This window comes from Ciconia boyciana, chromosome 4, assembly GCF_034638445.1.
Source record: "Ciconia boyciana chromosome 4, ASM3463844v1, whole genome shotgun sequence".
NCBI lineage: Eukaryota > Metazoa > Chordata > Aves > Ciconiiformes > Ciconiidae > Ciconia > Ciconia boyciana.
This window is the reverse complement of record NC_132937.1, coordinates 71,930,163-71,952,363: the sequence shown is the minus strand read 5'-3', so window position 1 is coordinate 71,952,363 and position 22,201 is coordinate 71,930,163. Positions and strand designations below refer to the sequence as shown.

General features: G+C 42.6%; 1 protein-coding gene across 1 annotated transcript in view; it reads left to right on the top strand.

Moving 5' to 3' along the window:
- Positions 1-22,193, top strand: part of CHRNA6 (cholinergic receptor nicotinic alpha 6 subunit) — a 38,790-nt gene extending 16,597 nt beyond the window's left edge. Inside the window, exons 2-6 of the mRNA XM_072859996.1 lie at positions 12,848-12,987; positions 14,851-14,895; positions 16,023-16,132; positions 16,251-17,238; positions 20,068-22,193. Coding sequence (XP_072716097.1) covers positions 14,869-14,895; positions 16,023-16,132; positions 16,251-17,238; positions 20,068-20,190 — 1,248 coding nt within the window. The 5' untranslated portion in view covers positions 12,848-12,987; positions 14,851-14,868 and the 3' untranslated portion in view covers positions 20,191-22,193. The remainder of the gene's footprint in view (positions 1-12,847; positions 12,988-14,850; positions 14,896-16,022; positions 16,133-16,250; positions 17,239-20,067) is intronic.
- The last annotated feature ends 8 nt before the right edge of the window (positions 22,194-22,201 follow it).

The following is a 22,201-nucleotide window of genomic DNA, read 5'->3' as shown; positions in this document are numbered from 1 at the left end:
TGACATCAGTGCTGCTCTAAACCTGCATACTTTGATAGGTTTTCATGGAGTCAAAAGAAAAGCATTTACACAATTTCTCAGTTCCACATGGAATTTTAACAGGACTGTTGAGGTCTGACTGACTAAATTCCTGCCTGTTTCCATCATTCATTTTGCTCCAAAATTTCTCAAGATTTTGTGTCTTTAGTTTTTGCCAGAAGGGCTCCTGCTAACCAATTTCCAGTGAAATCTGTTGAAAAACAGAAATAAGGGCTGAGTTTCAGGTGAAATTATGATTGTGAATATGCCTGATTGTCCAGGAAGTATCCCTTTGTGGTTAGTGCCCTGAAGTCCACATTTTCCTGTTCAATTTTTGTTGACTCCCATGATTGCTTAGTGCTTTGGCTGTTCCAGGTGTTGATGTGACCACTGAGATTTTTTTCCTCCATGCCTTGTCTCCTATGCCAGTGTAGATATTGACTCCTTTGAAGATGGGCTGCTCTGTTTGTGCAGAGCTCATGCTCATGCGGAGTCGATCTTTTTGACACTGGAGTATTTGGCTGCCCCTGCATTACAGGACTGCATCTTCATTGCCCACTGGCTTTGAGAAAATCCAGAAACCTTTAGTGACAGGTTGGGAAGATAGGTGGAGAGAAATATTGGGTTCTCTCAGACACAAACCTTTTTATTACTACTTTTCTTATTCCAGAGTGAGGCTATGGTCTTTAGGAGCAGAAAGAGAATAAACCAGGTTAAAAAAATAACATCAATACTTACTAATCAGAAGGGATCAAAACTACCCACAAAACCGAGCACAGAGAATCCCAAACAAGATAGTTTCTTCAAAAGCCACAGGACACTAAGGGTGAGAGCGTCTCACAGACTCTGAAACGAACAGGATTGCTTAACCTTCCCAGCTCCCTGGCTCATTTTAACAAAGATGGGAGAGTAGAGTTCATAATTTTTTTCTATTTTTGCTCAGCTATTTTCCATTCATTTGCACTGAATATGGCAAATTCCCACACAAACTTTTAGAGGTATGTCTTAAATATATTGAGCCCTTACAAAATACTACAGCACTTCTCTTGCTTCCAGAAGGATATCCTTTTCTGTCTTCAAGAGTCCCCTTTACCATGTGCAAACACCCTTGCATTGTCCATAAAAATGTTGTAATGCCCTGGGAGATGTTGGGGGGCTAGTCATGAAGACTTTTTAAGAGAAACATTTGTAACTCATTCCAGTGTTGCAGAATAAGGAGTAAGGACTGAAGTCTTGACAACTTTCAAACAAAGTTTATGGCCTCTTTATGATCCATGGAGAGGCTGTGTCTTTCAACATTTTCATCACCTGGGAAAGTGTTTCAGATTTCAGGCAGAGGTACTGTAGGTATTTTTAAAGGGGCGTTGGTTTAGTTTTATTACAGGTGAAGTCTGAGAAGTGAATGTCAGCATTCCTGTTGACATGGATTTTTCACCTCATGCATTTACGTGTTCTCTCAAATGGTGCTTTTTTGGTATTGGCTGGGGTGCCAGCTGGGAGCTAGACTTTCAGAGTGTCCAGTGCATTGTTAAGGCTTTCCTCTAACATCAGCAAGGTACAAGGGTTTACTTAGGTGTCCAACCTGACAAAAGCTTTTCCCTCACTTAGCTTCTCTTCAGTTTCTGTCCTCTGACAGAAGATTAGTGACAGAGGAATGTCAAGCTGCCTGGTCTAGATGTGGTGCATTTCTGAGTTCTCTATCCCAGGTGGAATCTGACATTTAATGAGACATGAATGGACACAGTGTTTATCGCCATGTAGTCAAGCATTTGTTATCTCTGCTGCACTGGGGCATGTGGTGGGCAGGAAGCTTCCCGGAGATACACCTATGTTGAGAAGATTTATACTGCATCTCTCTCTTCTGCTTGTCCAAGTGTTTGGTGTTCTTCCTACTCCAGATTTTGGGATAAAAATTGGGAGAGGTACTGTATTTTACTTACTTCCTGTCCGAGGCTTTTATTTTCTATATATGTTGCTAATGGTTAAAGCAGGAATAGAAAAACTGTTCTTTATTTCAGCCCAGCTTCCTGTTCAAACAATATTTATGTTGTCACATATTTTTTTCTGTCCACTCACTGACCCCTCCAAAGGCCAATTTATAGTGAATTTTAAAGATAATTAAGTTTCTCTAAATTTGGTGTGAATCAAAAACTGCACAAAGGGAAGAATCCAAATGAGATTTCCACTTTACCCCATCTGAAGGAGCAACAGACAGACTATATATCTCATTTGGAAGTGGCCACATGGCCAGTCAGCACATATACATTAGTCCACTAATCGGCATACACATAGCTCCTGCGTTGTTTCTACACATGCTGCTTCGTACCCCTTAGGGATCTAAAAGGGAGCAGGAGGAATGGTTAAAGCTGTTGAGGTTTAGGGAAGTTTAGAGACAAAAGATGCATGCACAAGAAATAAGGTTTCATTAGTCCTCCAGCTCACAGACCAGCTCATTTCCCTCATGATAACTATGATCATTTTTTTCAATTATTAGTATTTTTTTCCACACTAATTAGTTTAAGGGCTCTTCTTTTTTTTTTTTTTTCCCCCCAGTTTCCAGCCACAAAGTTCCCCATGGATTTTATTATTTCTTTGGAACACACCCATGAATTTGCAAAAACACTTGTTAAGTTTGAAATCTTAGTCCACTAGAATACGTCCTCAGAGAAGTTATTCAGCCAGCATATGAGCATATTCATGAATTGTCACATCAGCAAAAGCACTGTTTGGTGTGCTTCATCTGCGTGGCTTTGTTCACATGGTGCTTGAGGTACCTGCTCCTTGCAATGGTCTGTTATTTAATGAACTCATACGAGCTAAAACTGGGCAGTTGCATTGTCATTTTGAACAGCCAAAACTTCAGTTCATTCTTCCAAGAAAGAAATGTGGATGAAGAGGAAATCTGGCTTGATGCCTATACACAGACAAAGCCACATTGTTCCCCAATAATTATTTTCTATGGCCATCATACTGCTCCCCATTTCCAAGCAACATTCTCTGTTGTGCTAAACCTTCTAATAGTCTTCTTTTCCTTCATCCCTTTTAGCCTAGGAAATTTCAGACCTTCAGTCTGGGACTCTTTACTGCAGTCATATTCCCATCACTGTCTTGCTCAATCTGACCCTGTACCTTTCATTCCAAGATGCCTACCCTTTCCAGTCATCATACTCACTCATTGCTATCATATTTCCCCTAACAATATTGCTACTATACCCGTTATCCTCAATACAGGAAGAGGACATTAGGAGAGCCCCCTACACTCACTGAATCCAACAATCCGTCATTTCAGGGTATTATGTCATAGCATCCCTTTAAGCACTTCCATTTACACTTATGCTTGATTTGTTTTTTTCCCTACTTACGAGATGCTAAATTTCTTAGAAGAAAAATGTTGGCTATACTAGCATCCCTGGAGGCACTGCAGATGTCAATGTAGGATTCGGTGGCTTCCAAGAGATCCTACTCAAGGTTGTGTGGTCTTTATGTTGTTTATGTTACCACAACTATGTGCATAAACAAAGAGATTGTGTGCTGGTCTATCTCCATCCCTATCTCTATCCCTTCAGAGTTGCTTCAAAATATGTCTTGTCATTTTGAGATTAAGGAGAAATGGCATATATGGCAAAGAGGTCAAAAGAAGGTATAGAAACATCCAATCCACCCCTCCCTACAATGTAAAAGTAAGTTTGCACCAAAGAAAGGTATTTACATTAGTGAAGTGGAGGAACATGTATTTTACATGTTGAAAACATACTCCCAGAACTTGTTCCTTTAGTAAGAATGCTAGAAAAGCCAAACAGAGATGACTGGTTTGGGTTTTAGTTCTTTGAAATGGATCAGATTTTATCAGCCTGTGTAAATCTCCGTCAGGTTACAAGAAGAGTTGGTCCAAGCTGGAGGTCACTGAAGCTAAAAAAAGTGATGCTATTTGACCCCATATGTACAACGGAAGTTGCTTTGAGGATGTTGCCATCAGTGATGCTTTAGGTTATAAAATATGATCTTTGTGTTTTACTCTGGGTACTGCAGCTGGTTAGCAGGCAGCATCATGGGAACAGGCATCCCCATTAATGTACTTGGCTACTCAGTGTGTAATGACTGCCTGACTTACCAGATTTTATAGCTTGGGCAACAGCGGGAGTCTGACAGAGGTATTGTGGTTCAATCTCTTTAAAACAAAAGAAAAAGGAAGAAAGGACTCTATCACAGAGGAAGCTACTGAACTGAAGAAATTCTACGCTCAATATGTGGAAGTGCCCTAATCAATGCAAGCTACAAGGCCTCTTCCCACCCATCATTTAAAATCTGACTAACAAAAAAATGTTTTAATATAAATGATCCTGAAGCACAAGACATTACTGTGCACATTTGCACACAGTAGCCACTGAAGTTCCATCCTCACTCATGCTTCATACCTCCTGCACTCTAGAAGCCACTGGTCAGTGCTCATGGATCAGAGAGCAAATGCTGTTGGCACATGAGGTCCCAGAGCAGGAGAGAGGCCAAAGCCCGGGGCTTGCACATGGGTGAGATCCAGGCTTTGCTGCAGGGAGTGCAGGAGATGAACCAGCTGTGTGGATGTACTGCTCAGGGTGTGACGCTTGACAAGCTGGACTGTACTAACACTTAAGCAAAGGGTAATGACCTGGAAGCGCTACTGTGATAGCTGAATGTCTGCCAGCAAGGCAGTGAAAATTGGATTCTTAATATTCTTCTGATAAATGCTTTATCAGCCTGGTTTATTGTAGTGATATCCAGGAGTCAAACAAAACAGGGGATCCCAACTGCACTCAGAGCTAACACAGGTTAATAGGAACCTTGTGCCCTGATGAGACTAATCAGCACAGACAAAGCAGGTACAGCATGTGAAACGTCAGAGCAAACAGCGATATAATGCTTTGTTCTTCAGTGCCCCGGGAAGAGCTGTGTTTCTCCACTTCCCTATGGCTCTCACTCCACAGAGGAAGAATAAAAAAAGGAATGGGGAAGTGCTGGTGTTGGTATTGCTTCTATGCAGCTGTAGGAAATTATACTGGGTCTCTAAAGAACTTAGGGTTTGGCAGGCTGGTGTCACCAGTTGGATTTCCGCGTCAAGCATTTATGGAGAAGATATGCCAGATTTCACATAGGTGGAAGTGCATGGCTCTGCACATGTATGCACATACAGGAGAGAGGACAACATATTCAGAGTTGTCTGAGAGTGAGGGTGTTTGTGCACGTGTCTCGTGTGAACATGGGAGGTGCTGCTTCAGCATCTGTGCAAGCCGATACATACCTGTGCTGTGTGCTGTGTGTTTCAGCGTTGGAACACTAAGCTGTGGCAGGCAGACCAGGCTTCAGAGGACAAAACATTAATGGAGGAAGAGAAGGGGGAGCACAGAGAGAGAGAGAGGAAGCAATCTCAGATACCAGGGTAAAGAGGAAGAGGAGGGAGGACTAGAAAGACAGAGGTTGTAGCAGGCATAAAGGGAGGAAAAAGAACAAGTAACAGGAACAAAAAGGAGTAAGAGAAGGGGGAGAAAATTTACCACTCTTCTCTCCCTCCCCTGTCTTCCTCATCACCTCTTGATCCTCTGGTGCTTCGTCCACCAGAGGAAAAGAGGCAGGAAGATGGGTAGGTAGAGAAGCTAGGAGAAAAAAAAAAGAGAGGGGAGAAAAAAAGACAGAAGGAAACAGGTTTGGAGGAGAGCAGCAGGTTGGGAGTGGAAGGCTTTGCGGTAATTGGCGTGTTTTCAGCATGGGCAGATGCAAGGTGAAGGGGAGAGGGAGGAAAAGAACGTGGGTGCAAGGGGACAGGCAGAGGCTAGATCACTGAGGGGTGACACAGGAGATTAGGACAGTGCCATGATGAAGTGATGGAAGGATAGCACAAAAAGGCAAACACTAAAAGGACTTAAAGGTGGGGAAGGTGAGAGGTGGAACTGAGACCTAAAGCCCATCAGACAAGCATTTGCCTACTGAATTGGGGGAGAGGGGGTAGGGCTGGGGGAATGCAGTTCAGAAACCAAGAGCAGGAGAAACCAAGACAAACAGCTGAGACAAAACACCTCCTGGATGATGTCAGAAGGGAGAACGTAGGGAGCAATGATTCACTCTGCCTTAGTAATAGATCAACACTTGTTAGTGAAGGATAACTGTGACAACACAATTAATGGATTCTGAAGTTTTGCCTCCAGAAGGTATAAATCTTTGTGACCATTTCACCCAACTACTTGTGTGAAAAATATCTTTTGGTGATTTCCACTTTGAGCCCAGTGCTTGCTGAGACAGAGCACTTCTCTCAGAGGTTTGTCCCAGAGATGGCCTCTGCCTCCCTGCCCAAGGTCTGCAATGCCTTGAATGGTTAAAAAGCCTGCTTTATTTCTACTGTCAGCTGGAGTTACTCCTGACGAGGGATGGCAGCTTAGCTTGAAAGACCTGGAAGCTGACAGCCTCCAACTGCCGTGAATCAGAACAGAGCATTCTAAGGTAAAATGTCAGTGTTCACAAACAGCTGAGTTGTCCATGCAGCACAGGCACAGAAAAAGCACTAGTCCCAACAGCCTCTGCAAGCTAAACTATTCCTTAGTCACTCGGAGCCTGCCGTGCAGCTTCACGTCCTAGCCTTTAGAGCTTGTCCTTCATTTGCCTGCTCAATTAAAGCGTCTCCCACTCTCAGAAATCTCGCCTCTGTCTGTAAGCTTTACCAAGTTCTCTCTGTACCTCAACTTAGCTAATGCACAAGCTATCCAAGGTTGACTCCAGAGCTGTCAGTAAGATGGTGGGATACTTTCACTATCCCATTACAGTTTCCTTCCTCTGGCATCATTTTTATTAGCAGTAGGAGTCCCATGCCCAGGGAAGCACTGTGTGTGAACACCCAGATAGGAGTGAGCTGTAGCTGAGTTGATTGCTTCCTTAATAGCTGTCTGCCTGCAAAAGCGGTGAGTAGCAAAGTAGACATAACATGCAATGCTGCTGAGATCCCAGACATCTTCACATCTTTCAGTGCAGCCATAACAAGCAAATGTACAGGTAGCCCTGAGCAAGAAAACAGTGAGAAGCGGCTCATCCCCCCACAGTGCTTCTAGACCAGCAATGGAGAGGGGAACAGGTGCCCCTAGGTGCAAACTCACTTACCTAGTGGTAGTTGACAGGGCTGGGAAGTGAACTCCCACACTGGTTTCAGTGGCTTTTCAGCAGGTGGTCAGGGCATGAGTGTCTCACCGTGGAAAAGGTGTTTGTCACAGCCCCAGTGCAGGTGAACCCATTGCACTGTCAAAGCCTACAAACAATTCAGATATGGCTCTCCAGGAGTGAACTACTTGGCTCTAGAGGGAAAAATCAGCCATTCAAACCTAGGCCTGACTCCAAAAGTCAGGATCTGTCATTAGGATTGCCAATAGCACCAGGGCATGTGCCTTCAGCCAGAGTTACAGGGCACACAGGCAACCCTCCAAATGGGTCCTGATGTTTTTTTCACAGTCAACACCATGCAACTTTTACAATGTCAAGCTCCAGTGGTGAAGTGCATCCATGTGCTAGAAACCTTTATAGTAGGCAGATTTTGTGCGTCCCTGCAAGCTGCTTGTCCTCTTTTGCCTGAGCCACCTCACCTGAAGAAAGGAGGCCAGAGATTTTGCTCTGGGTCAGTATGTTCTTGGAGAGTAAAAGCACATGTGAAGGGACTAAATCAGCCTCTTCTTCCACACATGGATGGCAAAGGAAGAGTGAAAGCCTGTCAGTATGTGCTTGCTGTTTGAGCCTGGCATGTTGACGCCTTCCTTGGCCGGTTCATGTTAGATTCAATTGGGTACCTTCCTAGCAGCAATGATTCACAAACTTTTTGCTCCAGTTCCAGCTGGCTTCTTTGTCGCTGAGGCTGGTCTCTGTGGACTCTGTATCTGGATGCCTCACCAGCTGCTTGTCATGGCCCAGTTTGAACTCTGCCTTCCTCTTCAGCCTTTCCCAAAGGCAGCATCCACTCCAGCAGTCCTACCAGCAGGGCAGGCGTGGCACAATCCCTCCTGCCGTCTGCTCACTGAATGATTGGTATTGCTTCCTAACTCAGCCTCCCCGGTCCCTTCCTCCCCATAACAAAGGAGCTCTTTACCTCAAGTGTGGCAGTAAGGATCACCTTGCCAGCTGGCCTACCATTGCTCTCCTTCTCTCCGGAGGGGAAATGCACTCGTTACCCTCACTTCTGAAGGCAGTTTAACCGAGGTATGCGTTTGCAGGTGTGTTAACTTCTCACACCCAATTGCCTGGCCTGTCCATTTTTTGGAAGAACAAAAGGTTTGGAAATGTCAAAACATTTTAATTTTGGGTCAGTTTGTTTTCAAATTGCACCTGACTGTTACCCTATGTCATCTTTCTACAAGCACTGGACTTTAACAGGAGTACATATGCCATGACTACGGCCAGCCACAGGCATCCTGTGATGCCGCATGGCTCGTAATTCTGTTAGCCGCAGTGCACCATGGGCAGCATATATTCAAGGAGGAAGTATGAGCTTCATCAAGTAAGGTAAGGGAACTGCAAGATTAGGGACCTGGACTGTTAACATCATTCTAACAAACATTGCAACTTGGGAAAACCAGACACAAAGCAAAATGTTTTTTGTGGTTTTTACTTTCTTCCCTGGAAAATGTTTGCAAAATGGAAATTTACATGAAAAATCACGATGGTGAAACCCACATTTTCATCTTAAAATCATTTGTAAGGAGAATTCATATCTAATTTCAGCTTGGAGATGCCTCATAGCCATGCCTTGTGTTCTCCACTTACAGCCATGTTTAGTTTGCTGCTGCTTTTGAGAGTGCAAGATGACTCCCAGCCCCCCCAAACACTCTTGTGGTTTGTTTTTATTGTTTTCTTCTCTCTCTGCTCAAGGCTTCCTGACTCCGGTGAGCTCTGGAGTAGGGCTTCTGTAGGTAATCCTCCAAGTGTGCCTTTTCATCCCTCAAAATTTGCCACGGGCAACTTTGTCCACTTCAGATGTCTTCTCTATGCAGGCAACTCATTCCTAAGTCTCTTTCTTCCAGACAGACCTCTTCCCTTCTATCCATCTTTTAACAATTTATGTAGAAGATAAATTGCTTTCTCATCCTGAGCTGCAGCATTGCCTCTGTGTTCTACAGTATGAAGGGCATCCTTTTTCTGTTCATGGCTTTTCTCTTCTCTCCACACTTACACAACAATGTAACTGCCTGGAAATCAGCAGCATTTCTGTTTTGATCAAATCATTCATCCAGTCACTCAGACTTGTTCATGCTGGATTGAGCACACATAAAGGAGATTCCCTGTCCGAGCTGCTTTCTGGGAGGCTGGATGGCACCAAGTAACCTGTGGTGCCTTCCACCCCTCTGCCATTAAACAGGGCCCTCAGTTTCTCAGACTCTTTGCCTACAGATTCTTTTCAGGCATTCCTGTGGCAAGGACATGCATACTGAACGCTTGAGGAGTGAACACACATTAATCTCTACAGGCCCATGATCTCCAGTTTCTTAACCCCTGTGATTAAGTGTAACACTCTTTCCCAGTGAACTTGGCCTGTTAGGTACTTTGGTAACAGCACCTGATGTTTCTCCTTTATTCTACTGCTCTGTTTCCACACTAGCAGGATACTGGCACAGGAATCACTGCACACAAAAAAAAAAAGATAGAAGAATTGATGTTGTGAGCTGACTTGTCTGTCAGGAAAAAGCTTAGCATGCTTAGTTGTTCCTGTCAGATGGCAATAATAAATCTACTTGCTGTAGAGTTATTCACTCAGAATACTATCAAGCAATCCTATGACATGATGCTGTGCTTATTTCAAGGTTCAGATGGTTTCTGGTAGAGGTGTTAAAACCATATAGCATCTCTTTCTCCTGCTGCAGAATTAGTCCTCAGCCAAGAAACTGAAGTTGTTCCATCTCTGCATATTCTGATGGGCTCACTCAGGTGAGCACCAGGCAATAGCTAAAGCACCTGCTTTTGGATGAGTGTTCTTTAACCAGTGGGTGGAGGGCTGAGTGAATTCCTCCCCCTGCTCCACGCTGGCTGCCCTGTGTCTTGCCTTCCTCTCTCTCCTGCACTCTTATACATTCCCCAGAGGCAAGGGTGCGGGTGACTGGAAATGTGAAAAGTCACCTGATAGGATGCTGCCCGACTCCCTTCTCTCTGCACAGCATCAGCTTTCCTCGCCTGGTGATAGTGGAAGCAACTCTGCAAGGCTTTGCTCTGCTCAGCAGACTGCAGGGTTTGCTGCAAATGCAAAACTGACATCCATCTGTGTACCGCCTACTTACCGTCCAAGGGGCTTGCATGTCTTCTTGCCTTCTGTTTCTTTCCCCAAACCTCTCTTCTCAAAAGGAAGCTCTATTCTGCTGCTAGCAATGCATCCTGAGAGGTGGCTATGGTGGTGTTACCCTGCTTTCTGTGTGTGGGCATTCGTGTTCACATCCTTGATTAAAGGTAGGCTCTCTTCAATACTAGTCTCTAAAATATTCTCTAGTCACTGTCTCTACTTCTGTTTTCCTGGAATGAATTCAATGTAAAGCTTCTACCAGCTATTTCTAACCTAAAATCTGTAACATTTCAACAGTATTTTAAGAGAGCTAAAGCAATACTAATTTTCACACATAAAACTCTTCATTTTGGTTTGATTACTAATTGAGGAACTGTTTCTAGCAAAGAATGAAAATGAAATAGGAGTTCTAGTAATTTCATTTGGTGCTTGAATTTTGCAATTGCTTAAATAATGCAGGCTAAAGATGTGCACGTTCGGTACTCACACCTTCAAAAGTGAGAACTTGATATATTTTAGTTCACTGTTATTTGTGATCTATGGTTAAATATGCTGAAGTGATTTCCATGCACACGTCCATTGAGGTTCAGCAGGATTTTTCCTTTTAAGACACTACATCTTTTTTGAAAGTCTCACTTCTGCTGATGACCAAGACAGGTATGAATTACAGTGCTTGTGTTTAGCAAGGCATAAGGCATTGTCTTAAAGCAGCACCAATGGGATGAGAATCTGTAACTGAAGTATAAAAATGAAAGGCCCAAACACTTGTCTGTTTCCGTTACTTTATTTTAAAGCATGTGTCTGTTAAGAAGCCAGTAGGAAAATTTCAAATGAAACATGAATTTAGACTCACCGGCTTTAGTCATGAGACTTTGGTAAGAAATTCGTGTTCTCACAGTAGGGTACTTCTGGTCACAGTGAGATGGATGATGATGAGGAAATCTGAAAAGGAAATTCCACTTTCCTTTTTGAATGGCACAATACATGATATACAAACATCCAAACTTTACAGACATTCATGTATCTTCTCTGGATGATGCTAAAAGGATGAAACAAAACATCAAGTCATGGAAATTTTACTAGAATTTTCTTTCCATACATGTAAGTCACCAGTAACCAACATTTCAGCTTTTAATTGTGATAATCCCCTGAATCTGAGCATGTTTTGTATCACCTTAGAGGCAGAAATGTCATTTTTCTCAAAAACAGGGGAAGGATGGCCTAAGCATGAAAACAGTGCAGTATGCTGAGACTAAGCATCTCCCTGTAGGACGTCTGTGCAACCATAGGCCCTTGTGTTCACGGAAGGAAATGTAAATTGCAAATTTATGTCCTATGTTGTGCCAGAGACCACGCTGCCTGACACAAACGCCTTCTATGTTTAATAATTGCAGCCATAAAGGCTTATCATGATAGCTTTCCTGACGTGTTCTAGTGCAATCTGGGACTAATACAAAAACTTATGACCGTGTATCTGAAAAAATAATTTTTCCTCAGTTGTATCAGTAATATCTTTGTCATCATCATACAGCTGCGCTCAATATGAAGAGCAATTTCTAAATCTTTGCCTTACAAAGTGTTTTGAATTTAAGTGCTGAATTATAGTAGTGCATTGAAATAGCAAGGTTATTCAAGAAAAGTATTTTTCTGAGCCCATGTCTCCACAGTGCACATGATTTAATATTTCCTTTTGAAATCAAAGTCTGTAGCCTTTAGCACTGTGAAAATAACTGTTTCAGGTTTGGGCCGTATATAACAGATTGAGAGCATTCTTCTTGACTCTGCAGTGAGGCAGCTCAGTGCCTGTCATATACCTTTTTCCCACTAAGCCATCCGGTCTGTCTTGCATTGACTGGGGCTTACAGCTACGATCTGCTTGTTCCCAAAGAATGGCTCTGTATTACAAAGATGCATGCTAATCTGTAAGAAATTTTAATATTTCCACTTTTTTTCCTCATAGAACTTAATAAATGAACTTCCTTTCAGAGCAAAAATTGTGCTATCTAAAGAGCTGAAATAGCAAACTGAGCAAGCTGAGGATAAAATGTAGTCATAGTTTTTAAGACTAGGAGGCATGATTATAATCACCTAATCAGAGTCCCTGACATAGATTTTGATCCAATAGTTGCAGCCTCAAGCTTTTAATTTCTGAGTAAGTAGCTATGCTTTTCATAAACACTCAGTTTTACCGTAAAAACTTCCAACGATTAAATCCACCACATTTCTACTTTTTCTATTTCACACCACCTTATTTTACTTTGTTCTGATATCAGGGTGGGCTAAATGGAGGCCCATAGGCTAGATACAGCTTAGGAGACGTTTGCATTCAAGCCATTACCTTACACTTTGAGGAGACGGAGAGCAGTGGGCAGCATCCTGCAGTAGAATGCTTTCGACTGACAGCATACTGGCAGCCCTCTTCTCTCTGTACTCCTGTGTCTTGATGCATGGTCACAATCACAGGATCCAGAAACATAGCATGGACTAGTATGTTATCCAGCACCTTCTTTCCTTCTTCCTTACCTCTGATATAGCTGTCCTTTATCTTTACCAACACAGATACCACAGCCTGCGAATCAGAGGAACGGTTGTTTCACAAACTCTTCTCCCAGTATAACCAGTTCATCAGGCCAGTGGAAAATGTGTCTGATCCTGTCACAGTGTATTTTGAAGTGGCTATTACCCAGCTTACAAATGTGGTAAGACTCATTACAGAATACTGCTGAGATTTGGGGATAGTTGCAAACATGCGCAAATTGCTAAAGCAGCAGATGTAATTGTGATGGTTGCACCTACAACTCTCATAGCAGACATTGTCATGTGTGCATATATGTACATGCTGAGACCTTTGCTGTTCTTTCTGTCAGCCAAGTCGCTCCAGTTGCCCGAACGAGCAGTTCAAACTACAGATTCATTTGCTTACTCTAGTGTCAAATCCCTCTGCTCTGGGCAGCAGCCTCTGGCACCCAGAGTAGCAGTACCAAATGTTCAAGTCCACTCTCCCCAGGGCTAGCCCATTCCAGAGACACCTGGTTGTGTCCACGTTGTGTAGCATGTGGCCTAGTTCTCCTGTGGGGCCAGTGTCATTTCCCAGTGGCCCTAAGACATAAAGCAGTCTTCTTTTTTTTGCATGCTTTTTCAGTCTGTCTGTTCTAAGATAACATAAGAGACGTGCAGCTTGCAGAGTGGTGTTTTAAAACATGGAGCTGGGGATGAATGTTGTGTGTTCTGGGATGCACTGTATAGAAGGGAGAGTGTGTCTGAAGTGGCAGACGTGCTGGGCACGGCAGAGGGACTATGGAAGAAGCAAAACCAGATCTTAACCCTTGCTGAAGTCTGCTCTGTGAAGCAAATGATCCACAGAACAGAGGCTCAGTTTTGATTCTGAAGGTGCCTAGTTGAGTCCATAATGAAGAGACAGGCAAACAGCGAGGAGCAACATTCAACAGCAGCCAGGGAGCTAAGTTATCTGAGAGTATACCTGAAGGCATTGTAAGTCCTCATAGTAAAGACAATTGTCACCTTTTGGAGTTCCTTTGTCAAAGTATTTTGTTTCCATGTTACAGGTAGCTTGGCAGGTTTCAGTAGTTCTGTCTCACGTTGCAGCCCCTGGCGCCCAGTGCTGTCTCTGGAGAAAAAAAGGACAATATGTAATATGTAAATCAGTTGGATTTTCTCAATAAAGGGTCATTTTTACAAGAACTTAGATAGTTTAACCCATAGATGGGAGCCCTACAGGCCTTTCAAAATGATCTTTGTGCTTAATCTTCAGTACGCAATGTTGAAAATTCATCTACAACATTTTCTACCTTTGGCTTGTAAATATCTTAAATTTTTTGAGTCCACATGCTTAAAAACTAAGAACTACCCAAAGCAATATTCTTGCAGATATTTTCATTGTGAATGCCAGCCTGCATTCATAAATATACATAATATGAGTCTTTCTAAATACTTTTAGGCTGAAGGCTCATTAGAACAGGATCCAATCTTTTATTTTTTTGTCTCTTGCAGCACCTTCCTGATTCATCACTGATGGGAAATAGCAATAATTGACTGTAAATAGAAGGTCTCAGTACAACAGTGACCTAATTTAGTGGTGGTTGAGTGCATCTGCTTTAGAGGTTTGCACAGAAATACGAGAACACTGTGGTACAGATGTCATTTTCCTTGAATCTTGACCAGTACTGTGTAAATAGAGCTTTTTAAACACTGAGTCCAACAAAACATGTAGCCACCAGCAGAACCTTATCCCTCTGGTACTGGTCAGAACAATTGTAAGCTTTGTGTTCTCCAGGTACTCAGGCCCCTGGCAAAATAGTGCAGCTCTTTGTATGTCTGATATTTGTGGGGCATAATTTTTCAGTAGAGCTTTAAAAATTTTTCAGTAGAGCTGCACGTGACTGTGCAGAATATGTAAGCCCCCTGAAAACAGCCAGAAAAAGTCTGCTATGAGTTCATGTGGAATTCAAGTTGCCATTTTTATCAGAATAAGTTTGTGGCTGTCTCAGGATACTGTAACTGATTTATGGAGTGAAGATGTGCATGCCTTTGTTTCTTTCTAGGATGAAGTCAATCAGATTATGGAAACAAATTTGTGGCTAAGACACGTAAGTGACTGCATTGCATTTCTGATGCATTTTGCATTGATATGATGAAATGTGTTTTACCTTGTAAGCTACATCTATAGAATAAGTGCTTGTTTTCTAACAAGGATGTTAAAGGTGTGAATAAGGACAAGCTTCATTAACCAAAGACACATTTGAAAAAGTAATTTCTTTATTCTTATTTCCAAGAAGTTACATCTCCCATCTCTCCTGTGTGGTACATTCTCTGCCAACTTCATGATCACTGGTTTAGCTGGTAAATCTACCTGGATGTTCCCATTAGAGTGATTAAATATGCAGCTCTGCAGTCCTAGGTCATCTCCGTATTGAAGATTCCAACGAAAACATTTATTAGCAAACGGAACATGCCTCCATTTTTCCTGATGGTTTTAGCATTTATACATAGACGAAGATCCTTAGATAACCTAAACTGCTGAGAACAACAAGCCAACTTCCACCGAAACCAGTTTCCTTCAGGCACTGATCATGGTCCCCACAAAGCTTTCTGTAAAAGATACCGTACTTATGGTCAGGACCTTCAGGGTAGGCTGCAAGAGCATGGAGCATGCCCCATGATGGGGCACTAGACAGCAATGCAAGAGAGCTGCTGGGCATCCCTTGCTGCCCCTGACTTGGTAATTTGCTGCCCCTGTGGAACCAATAATGTCCCCTGGCAGCAACTGCCTGTTAGTGTGCATATGTACCTGTTTTCTTGTTAGGATGCTGGTCTCCTTTGATGCTGGCCTCCTTTACCCTGCAGGGTGCACTCTCATGGCAGCAGCTGCAGCAAGGGCTGTATTTCCTCTCTGCAGTGGGGAGGTAACCTTGCACAGGTAAGGGTCTATGCCGGTGTAGCAAGACAGAGGAGAGATCTCAGCATGTCAGCAATGGATAACAATTGGCATCCCATCCCCTCACAGAGGAGGGAGTAGCAAATCAATGTGAGCAATATTCATATATGTCCAGTGTTTCTCCAGGTCATGGCCTTGTTCTCTTTCAGACCATTGTCTCCTTCTACACATGCTGCACTTTTGGTCTTTATCATAGCCTGTCATTTTACAGAAAGATCTGAGAAGCAGGTATTTGCTGATAATACAAGGTTTTAAAATCCTTGTCCGTTCTTCTTTCAGATTTGGAATGACTACAAATTGCGATGGGATCCCAGAGAATACGATGGCATTGAATTTGTTCGGGTACCAGCAGATAAAATTTGGAAACCAGATATTGTCTTGTATAATAAGTATGATGAACACTTTTCCATTTTACACTTTCTCTCAAAAGTGTCCTCTTGCAGTGTCCATGAAAGACATTTTACTTTCATGGTAATTTTCTTTTCTTTGTCTCATTTGTCTTTCTAGTGCTGTGGGAGATTTTCAAGTTGAAGGCAAGACTAAAGCCCTCCTTCGCTATGATGGAATGATCACCTGGACCCCACCAGCTATTTTTAAAAGCTCCTGTCCTATGGATATTACCTTTTTCCCATTTGATCATCAGAACTGTTCACTGAAATTCGGCTCATGGACCTATGACAAAGCCAAAATTGATCTTCTGATCATTGGATCCAAAGTAGATATGAATGATTTCTGGGAAAATAGTGAATGGGAAATAGTTGATGCTTCTGGCTACAAACATGACATCAAATATAACTGCTGTGAAGAGATCTACACAGACATAACATATTCCTTTTATATTCGAAGGTTGCCAATGTTTTACACCATAAATCTGATAATTCCCTGTCTCTTCATCTCATTCCTGACTGTGCTAGTTTTTTACCTGCCATCTGACTGTGGTGAGAAAGTGACTCTTTGCATCTCTGTGCTCCTTTCTTTGACTGTATTTTTACTGGTGATCACAGAAACAATCCCATCCACCTCTTTAGTAATTCCTCTTGTAGGTGAATATTTACTCTTCACTATGATATTTGTGACTCTGTCAATTGTCATCACGGTGTTTGTCCTGAATATACATTACAGAACTCCAACCACACACACAATGCCCAAATGGGTAAAAACTGTCTTCCTTAGCCTGCTCCCCAAAGTCCTGTTGATGCAGAGGCCGCTAGAACAGCAGAAAAAAAACATTTCCAGAAAAAACAAGAAAGGATCAGCCAATACGTCAGGCAAGTCAAAGCACAGCAAACACAAAGATACCAAATTACACAAGCAGCAGCAATGCAGTCACTGTGATCAGGCAACTGAACTCACTACCACCAAAAGAAGACGATCAAGCCATCAGTCACTGAAATGGATGGCAGAGCACATGGACTACTCCCCAGAAGTGAAGGATGTCATTAGCAGCGTTCAGTTCATTGCAGAGAACATGAGGTCTCAAAATGAAACCAAAGAGGTAAGGGAGGTAACCACCCAGCTGCGCATGGGGCCACACTTCCAGCAAGTGAAAACATGATCTAGGAGGGCAGCCCAGAGGAACTGGAGTTGTTGGGTCTAGAGAAGAACATTTGGAGACCAGTGAATGGGTCAAAGTTTCCTACAGAAAAGGAGGAGCTAAACCATCCACTGGGGATGGAACAAGAAAAGTGATCTCATCTGTTCTTGCTCTATCCCCAGTGGATAATTTAAGCAGCAAGACAGTTTTAGATTAGACATGAGGCTCACCCTTCAAAGGAGAAGAAGAGGAGCTTCAGCCTGTTGCAGCCATGTGATCAGCAGTGATTCAGGCAGAGTTGATCTTGCCATGGGCCAGGGGATAGACTAGATGGGACCTTTCAAGGTGTCTTCCAACCCCACTTCTGTAGATCCTCAGAAGCAACCCTCTTCCACTGCTCACCAACTGCTCAGCCCTGGTAAGCAGTGACATCTCAATACGAAGTGTGCTATTTGCCAAGCAGGGTGCTTTTCTGTGTTAGTAATGGAACAAGCAAATTTGGGAACTGCTTTTTAAAGAACAGGGCTTGTCTAGCAGTGCAGTAGTTGATCTGCAGAAGAACTATTCTCAGCCAGTGATAAATCCGGTAAAGATATTCCTTTCAGAATGCTGTTTGTACTTAGTTTCAGTCTGGTGTGTTCTGATTTTTTTACAGTGATTTGACTAATTGTGGCTGCAGCAATACAGTATTTTCAGCCATGACAAACATATGTTGAAATAAAAATTGAGTTTTGGGGGAAGACAGCTGAATAAAAACAGACAACAGATGAATAAAGACAGATTTAAAAAAGAGAGAGAGAGGGGTTTAAAAATGAGGCTTGGCATTTGAACTAATGGATTTGCTTGTGTGAGGTTATAAATCTTTCATCCTGACTGGGATTACTGTCATAGAAAATTATGCACATTGGAATTTAGAGAATTCTGGGGCCACGTCCTCAGGTGTAAACACAAGCAACTAAAAGCAGCTCCAGGAAAGATTATCTGACATCCCCCCACACCCAGACCTCACAAGGAATAGGAATTCTCTGAGTCTTCAAGATGTTTTTAAAAAGTGTTTAGAACCTAACAAAACATATATCTGTGATCTGTCGTGAAATGTTTGCTTTTGGTTTTGAAGTTTTTTAGATGCTCTATGACGGCAAAATCCATTTCAAAATTAAATACTTCTGTATTTGTATTGGAAAACACAAACACTTTGCGAGGAAAATGTTGAGAGGTATTCTTTCTACCAGAATATTTTGCTGAAATCAGCACAAATTCATGCAACTTCTGTGCAACCCAAAAATTATTTTTTTCCCTTTTTTATGTCCTGCAGAAGAAGTTTCATCTGAAAACAGAGTCCATAACTTTCTGAATAAAGGGCTACAGTTAAGGTGACTGAATGGTGACTGCATAGGATGAGCGGGCAAACATGCCAGCCCAGAGCAAAAGATGGGAATCTATCAGCACAGAGGAGGACGAGGATTGAGCTGAGCCTTGCTTAGTACCTATGCCCTTAATGTTTTGCTTGACCCCAACATTTTAGACCTGCTCTCACTGCCACACCAGCTGCATAAAACATATCCATGTACCATATTCAGCTGATTTCTCTGATGCACTCCAAAAAAGAAGAGGCTTTGCATGAAGCAGTCTGAATAAACATGCCGCCTTGATTATACAGCTCATGATAAGTCTTCCATTGCCAGTTTTGCTGATTTGCATTTTGCAAATCTCTCCTGCCACATTAAATTGTACTCTTAGTCTGATGTGTGCGTCAGCAGCTCTGTATCTTACCTTTCAAAACATACTAGGGATGGAAAGCAGGGTTTTTCATATGAGAAAAATCCTCTCTTTGGGGAAAAAAAGGGGTTTGTTCTCAGGCAAGCACTGAGGAAATGATTCTTCAGGCTGCTTCTGCTTCAGCCAGACATACAAAGCTGTATGGGTGATATCATGCCCTAGTCCTTTATAAATAAAAGCCCTTTAAAAACTGTGGCAACATTTACAGCAGCTGGAGTTCTTGCTGCATTTTCTTTCACAAGAAGTACAGCAGCAGCCTCTGGAGGAAAACATCAAGAAACTGGGAAAACAAGTGGAAGATCCCTCAGCAGAGAGCTCTTAACCAGTCACTAGTTTTATATGAGTGAACATTGTTCTGATACAGTGGTCCTTGTATCAGTTTAAAGGACAGCAACTTCATTGAATGTGGTTCTAAGGTATATCTCTCAGACACACAAAATCCACTCTGGCCTGCTTAGCACATGACACTGTGGTTTGCTCAGTCAGGGCCCTTGCTTTGCTATAGTCCGTGTGTCCAGCTGTCCAGTTTGCTGGAATCAGTGGGGCTTGATTGGAGTGACAGTGTGGCAAATCAGGCCAGAGTAGCAAACTGTCTCTTGTGTGGGCTGTCAGGATAAATCCTTTGACAGGGTCTGGTGATGTGTGGCTATGGTGATTCTGCCTGCTGTTAAATCACCCCACTCTGCACCCACTACATGATCAGGTCCTATTTGTTAATGTCATCATAGCTACAGCTTGCTAACAGACTTGAATATTTAGAAAAATTCAGCAGACTAGGACAGTGTTGAATGTTCTCAGCCAAAAGTGGTAAATACTATTAGAAAATCAGCCCCCTCCAAAGACATTTGAAAACTCCAGCAACTATAAGCACAACAAGCAACATTCTTGACTGTGTGTATGTTCTTCCTCACATTCAAAAGCACAAGGGACATTTCTACTGTGTCATGTCAACTCACAATTGCATGTTACATTACAGGTAGTTTATCCTTTTCATTTTTTTTTCTCTTGCAGGTGGAAGATGACTGGAAATACGTAGCTATGGTGATAGACAGAGTATTTCTCTGGGTATTTATAATCCTTTGTGTGTTTGGGACTGCAGGGCTCTTTATCCAGCCGCTAATAGCAGATACATAACTTGATCCACTGCTTTTTATCCACTTTTGTTCTTGTTTCATTTTTGATTCAGAACTGTCCCCTATATTTCTCTCCTCTTACATAACCCCTCAGCTCATCGCCTCCTCAGCACCCAGCCACAGAGGAAAGGAGAAAGAGAGAGAAGGGTCCTCTAGGAAAGCAAACAACCCCAAAATAGAATGAGAAGAGGACTGAAAATGGGAGATGATCATGTGGTCTTTCTACAGTGGAATGCCTGGGATTTTTAGAGTGCCTGCCTGTCTTTCCCTCAGTGAGATCAGCAGTAACAACCACACTGAGGGTCACAGGAGCAGATTGAAGTTACTGAGCTTTTCCCTTGGTTTCAGTACAGGGGGCTATTAGGACAGTTCAGACACTTCTGAGTGCATTGCCCAAAGAGGACTCTACCTGGCTTCATTTTTATCTCCTGATCATAACTCTTCCTCAGCTTTGAGTTAATTTGTATTTCCTCTCTATTTCTCTCCTTGTACAACAGCTAATCTTTGGTGTGGCACTTAGATGAGGTACCACAGCCCTATTGACTGGACCAGTGCTCCTTATTGTGTTATTGTGTCAGGGCAGCCAATAATCAGTAAAAAAAGTACAATCAAACCAATCCCTTGACCCTGTAACATTTTCAATACAATCTAAAATAAGGGGTCTCCATCTTCTGCAACATATGTACACAAATGAGGGTCCCAGATCAACAAAGCACATGTTTATGTTTATGTTTGAAGTCAGACAGGTCTTAAGCACTTAATCATAGTTGAAGAAAAACCGACTTAATATTTTGCACTGCATGTAGCCTTGCTGACATCATTTGAAGCACCCTAGAGTCACCGAAGAGGAATAACGTGGATTGGATACACTATGGATAACCAGACAAGACCTGAACTATCCGTGGTTACGATGTAAGGCATCCGCATTGGAAATCTACATGCTTCTAAGACTTTTAAAAACTAGTTCATCTGCCACTTCACTTTGCATGTGACCAAAGTCCCCTTTACTTCCTGATACTGAATACCAAGACCTTGGTGAGCTCCAGTAGGATTTCCAAGCCACATTTCTCTCGTCAGGTTAACAGTAGTCCCAGTCCACAGGTTCTGCTCTGAAAACTTGCTTGCTCAGGCGCACACATAAGCCCAACAGGGAAGGGTTTGTCCCTGAGTAGCTACTTACCACAGACAGAATTGGCTTGACAGCATTGGATTGATCTGAGTTTTCCTGTGTTTTTAAAACCCAAGACCAGCTTGGATTACACACATCCCGGCAGGAGAAGGCTGGCTATCATGAATCCTATGCAAAGCTGGGCACCTTGGTCTGAACAGCTCTGCAGCAATTTTCCGTTTGCTGCTCCTGATGGGTCAGTGCTGTGTGTGCAAACTGTACTGTACGGACTCCTCCTTCGGGGCTGAGGTTGCTGCTATGTAACCAGGTTCCCAATCCTAGTGCGCTTAATCCTGAAACACTTCGTAGATGTGCACCTGATGTGGTTTCTATATTCTGTGGACAGTTTACCCTCAGGTCCCCTGTCTGTTTAGATTCCTGTTGGTTTTGTGCTGAAGGATTCTTCTCTAAAAGGCACCATTCCAACTAAAGCCAATGGCTTCCAGAGTAAAAAGCCCTTCTCTCTTATAGGAGGCTCTAAATTTAACTGTACAGTGTCAGTGCAGTGTTTTCAGTGTCTGCCATGTGTCAGTCTCTGCTTTGAACATTACCAAACCTTGGAAAGTATGACTCTCTGTTTCTGAAGTCCCTGACTGGCCTTTTACTCTTTTTTGATGCTCCATAATAAGGAGAATAGGACTGAATAAATGTATATGTCAGAGATAAAGGTGGCATGACAAGAATATAATTGTCTTAATCCAGTAGTTGAAATATGTGAAGTCATGATGTTCTAGAAGAAAACTGTATTTTCTGCAATCGCCCCGAATGTTGCATAATTATGTAGCAACTGACAGACAGATGTATGAACAAGCATGGTTTGTTTTGTCAGCCTGTCAATTAAATA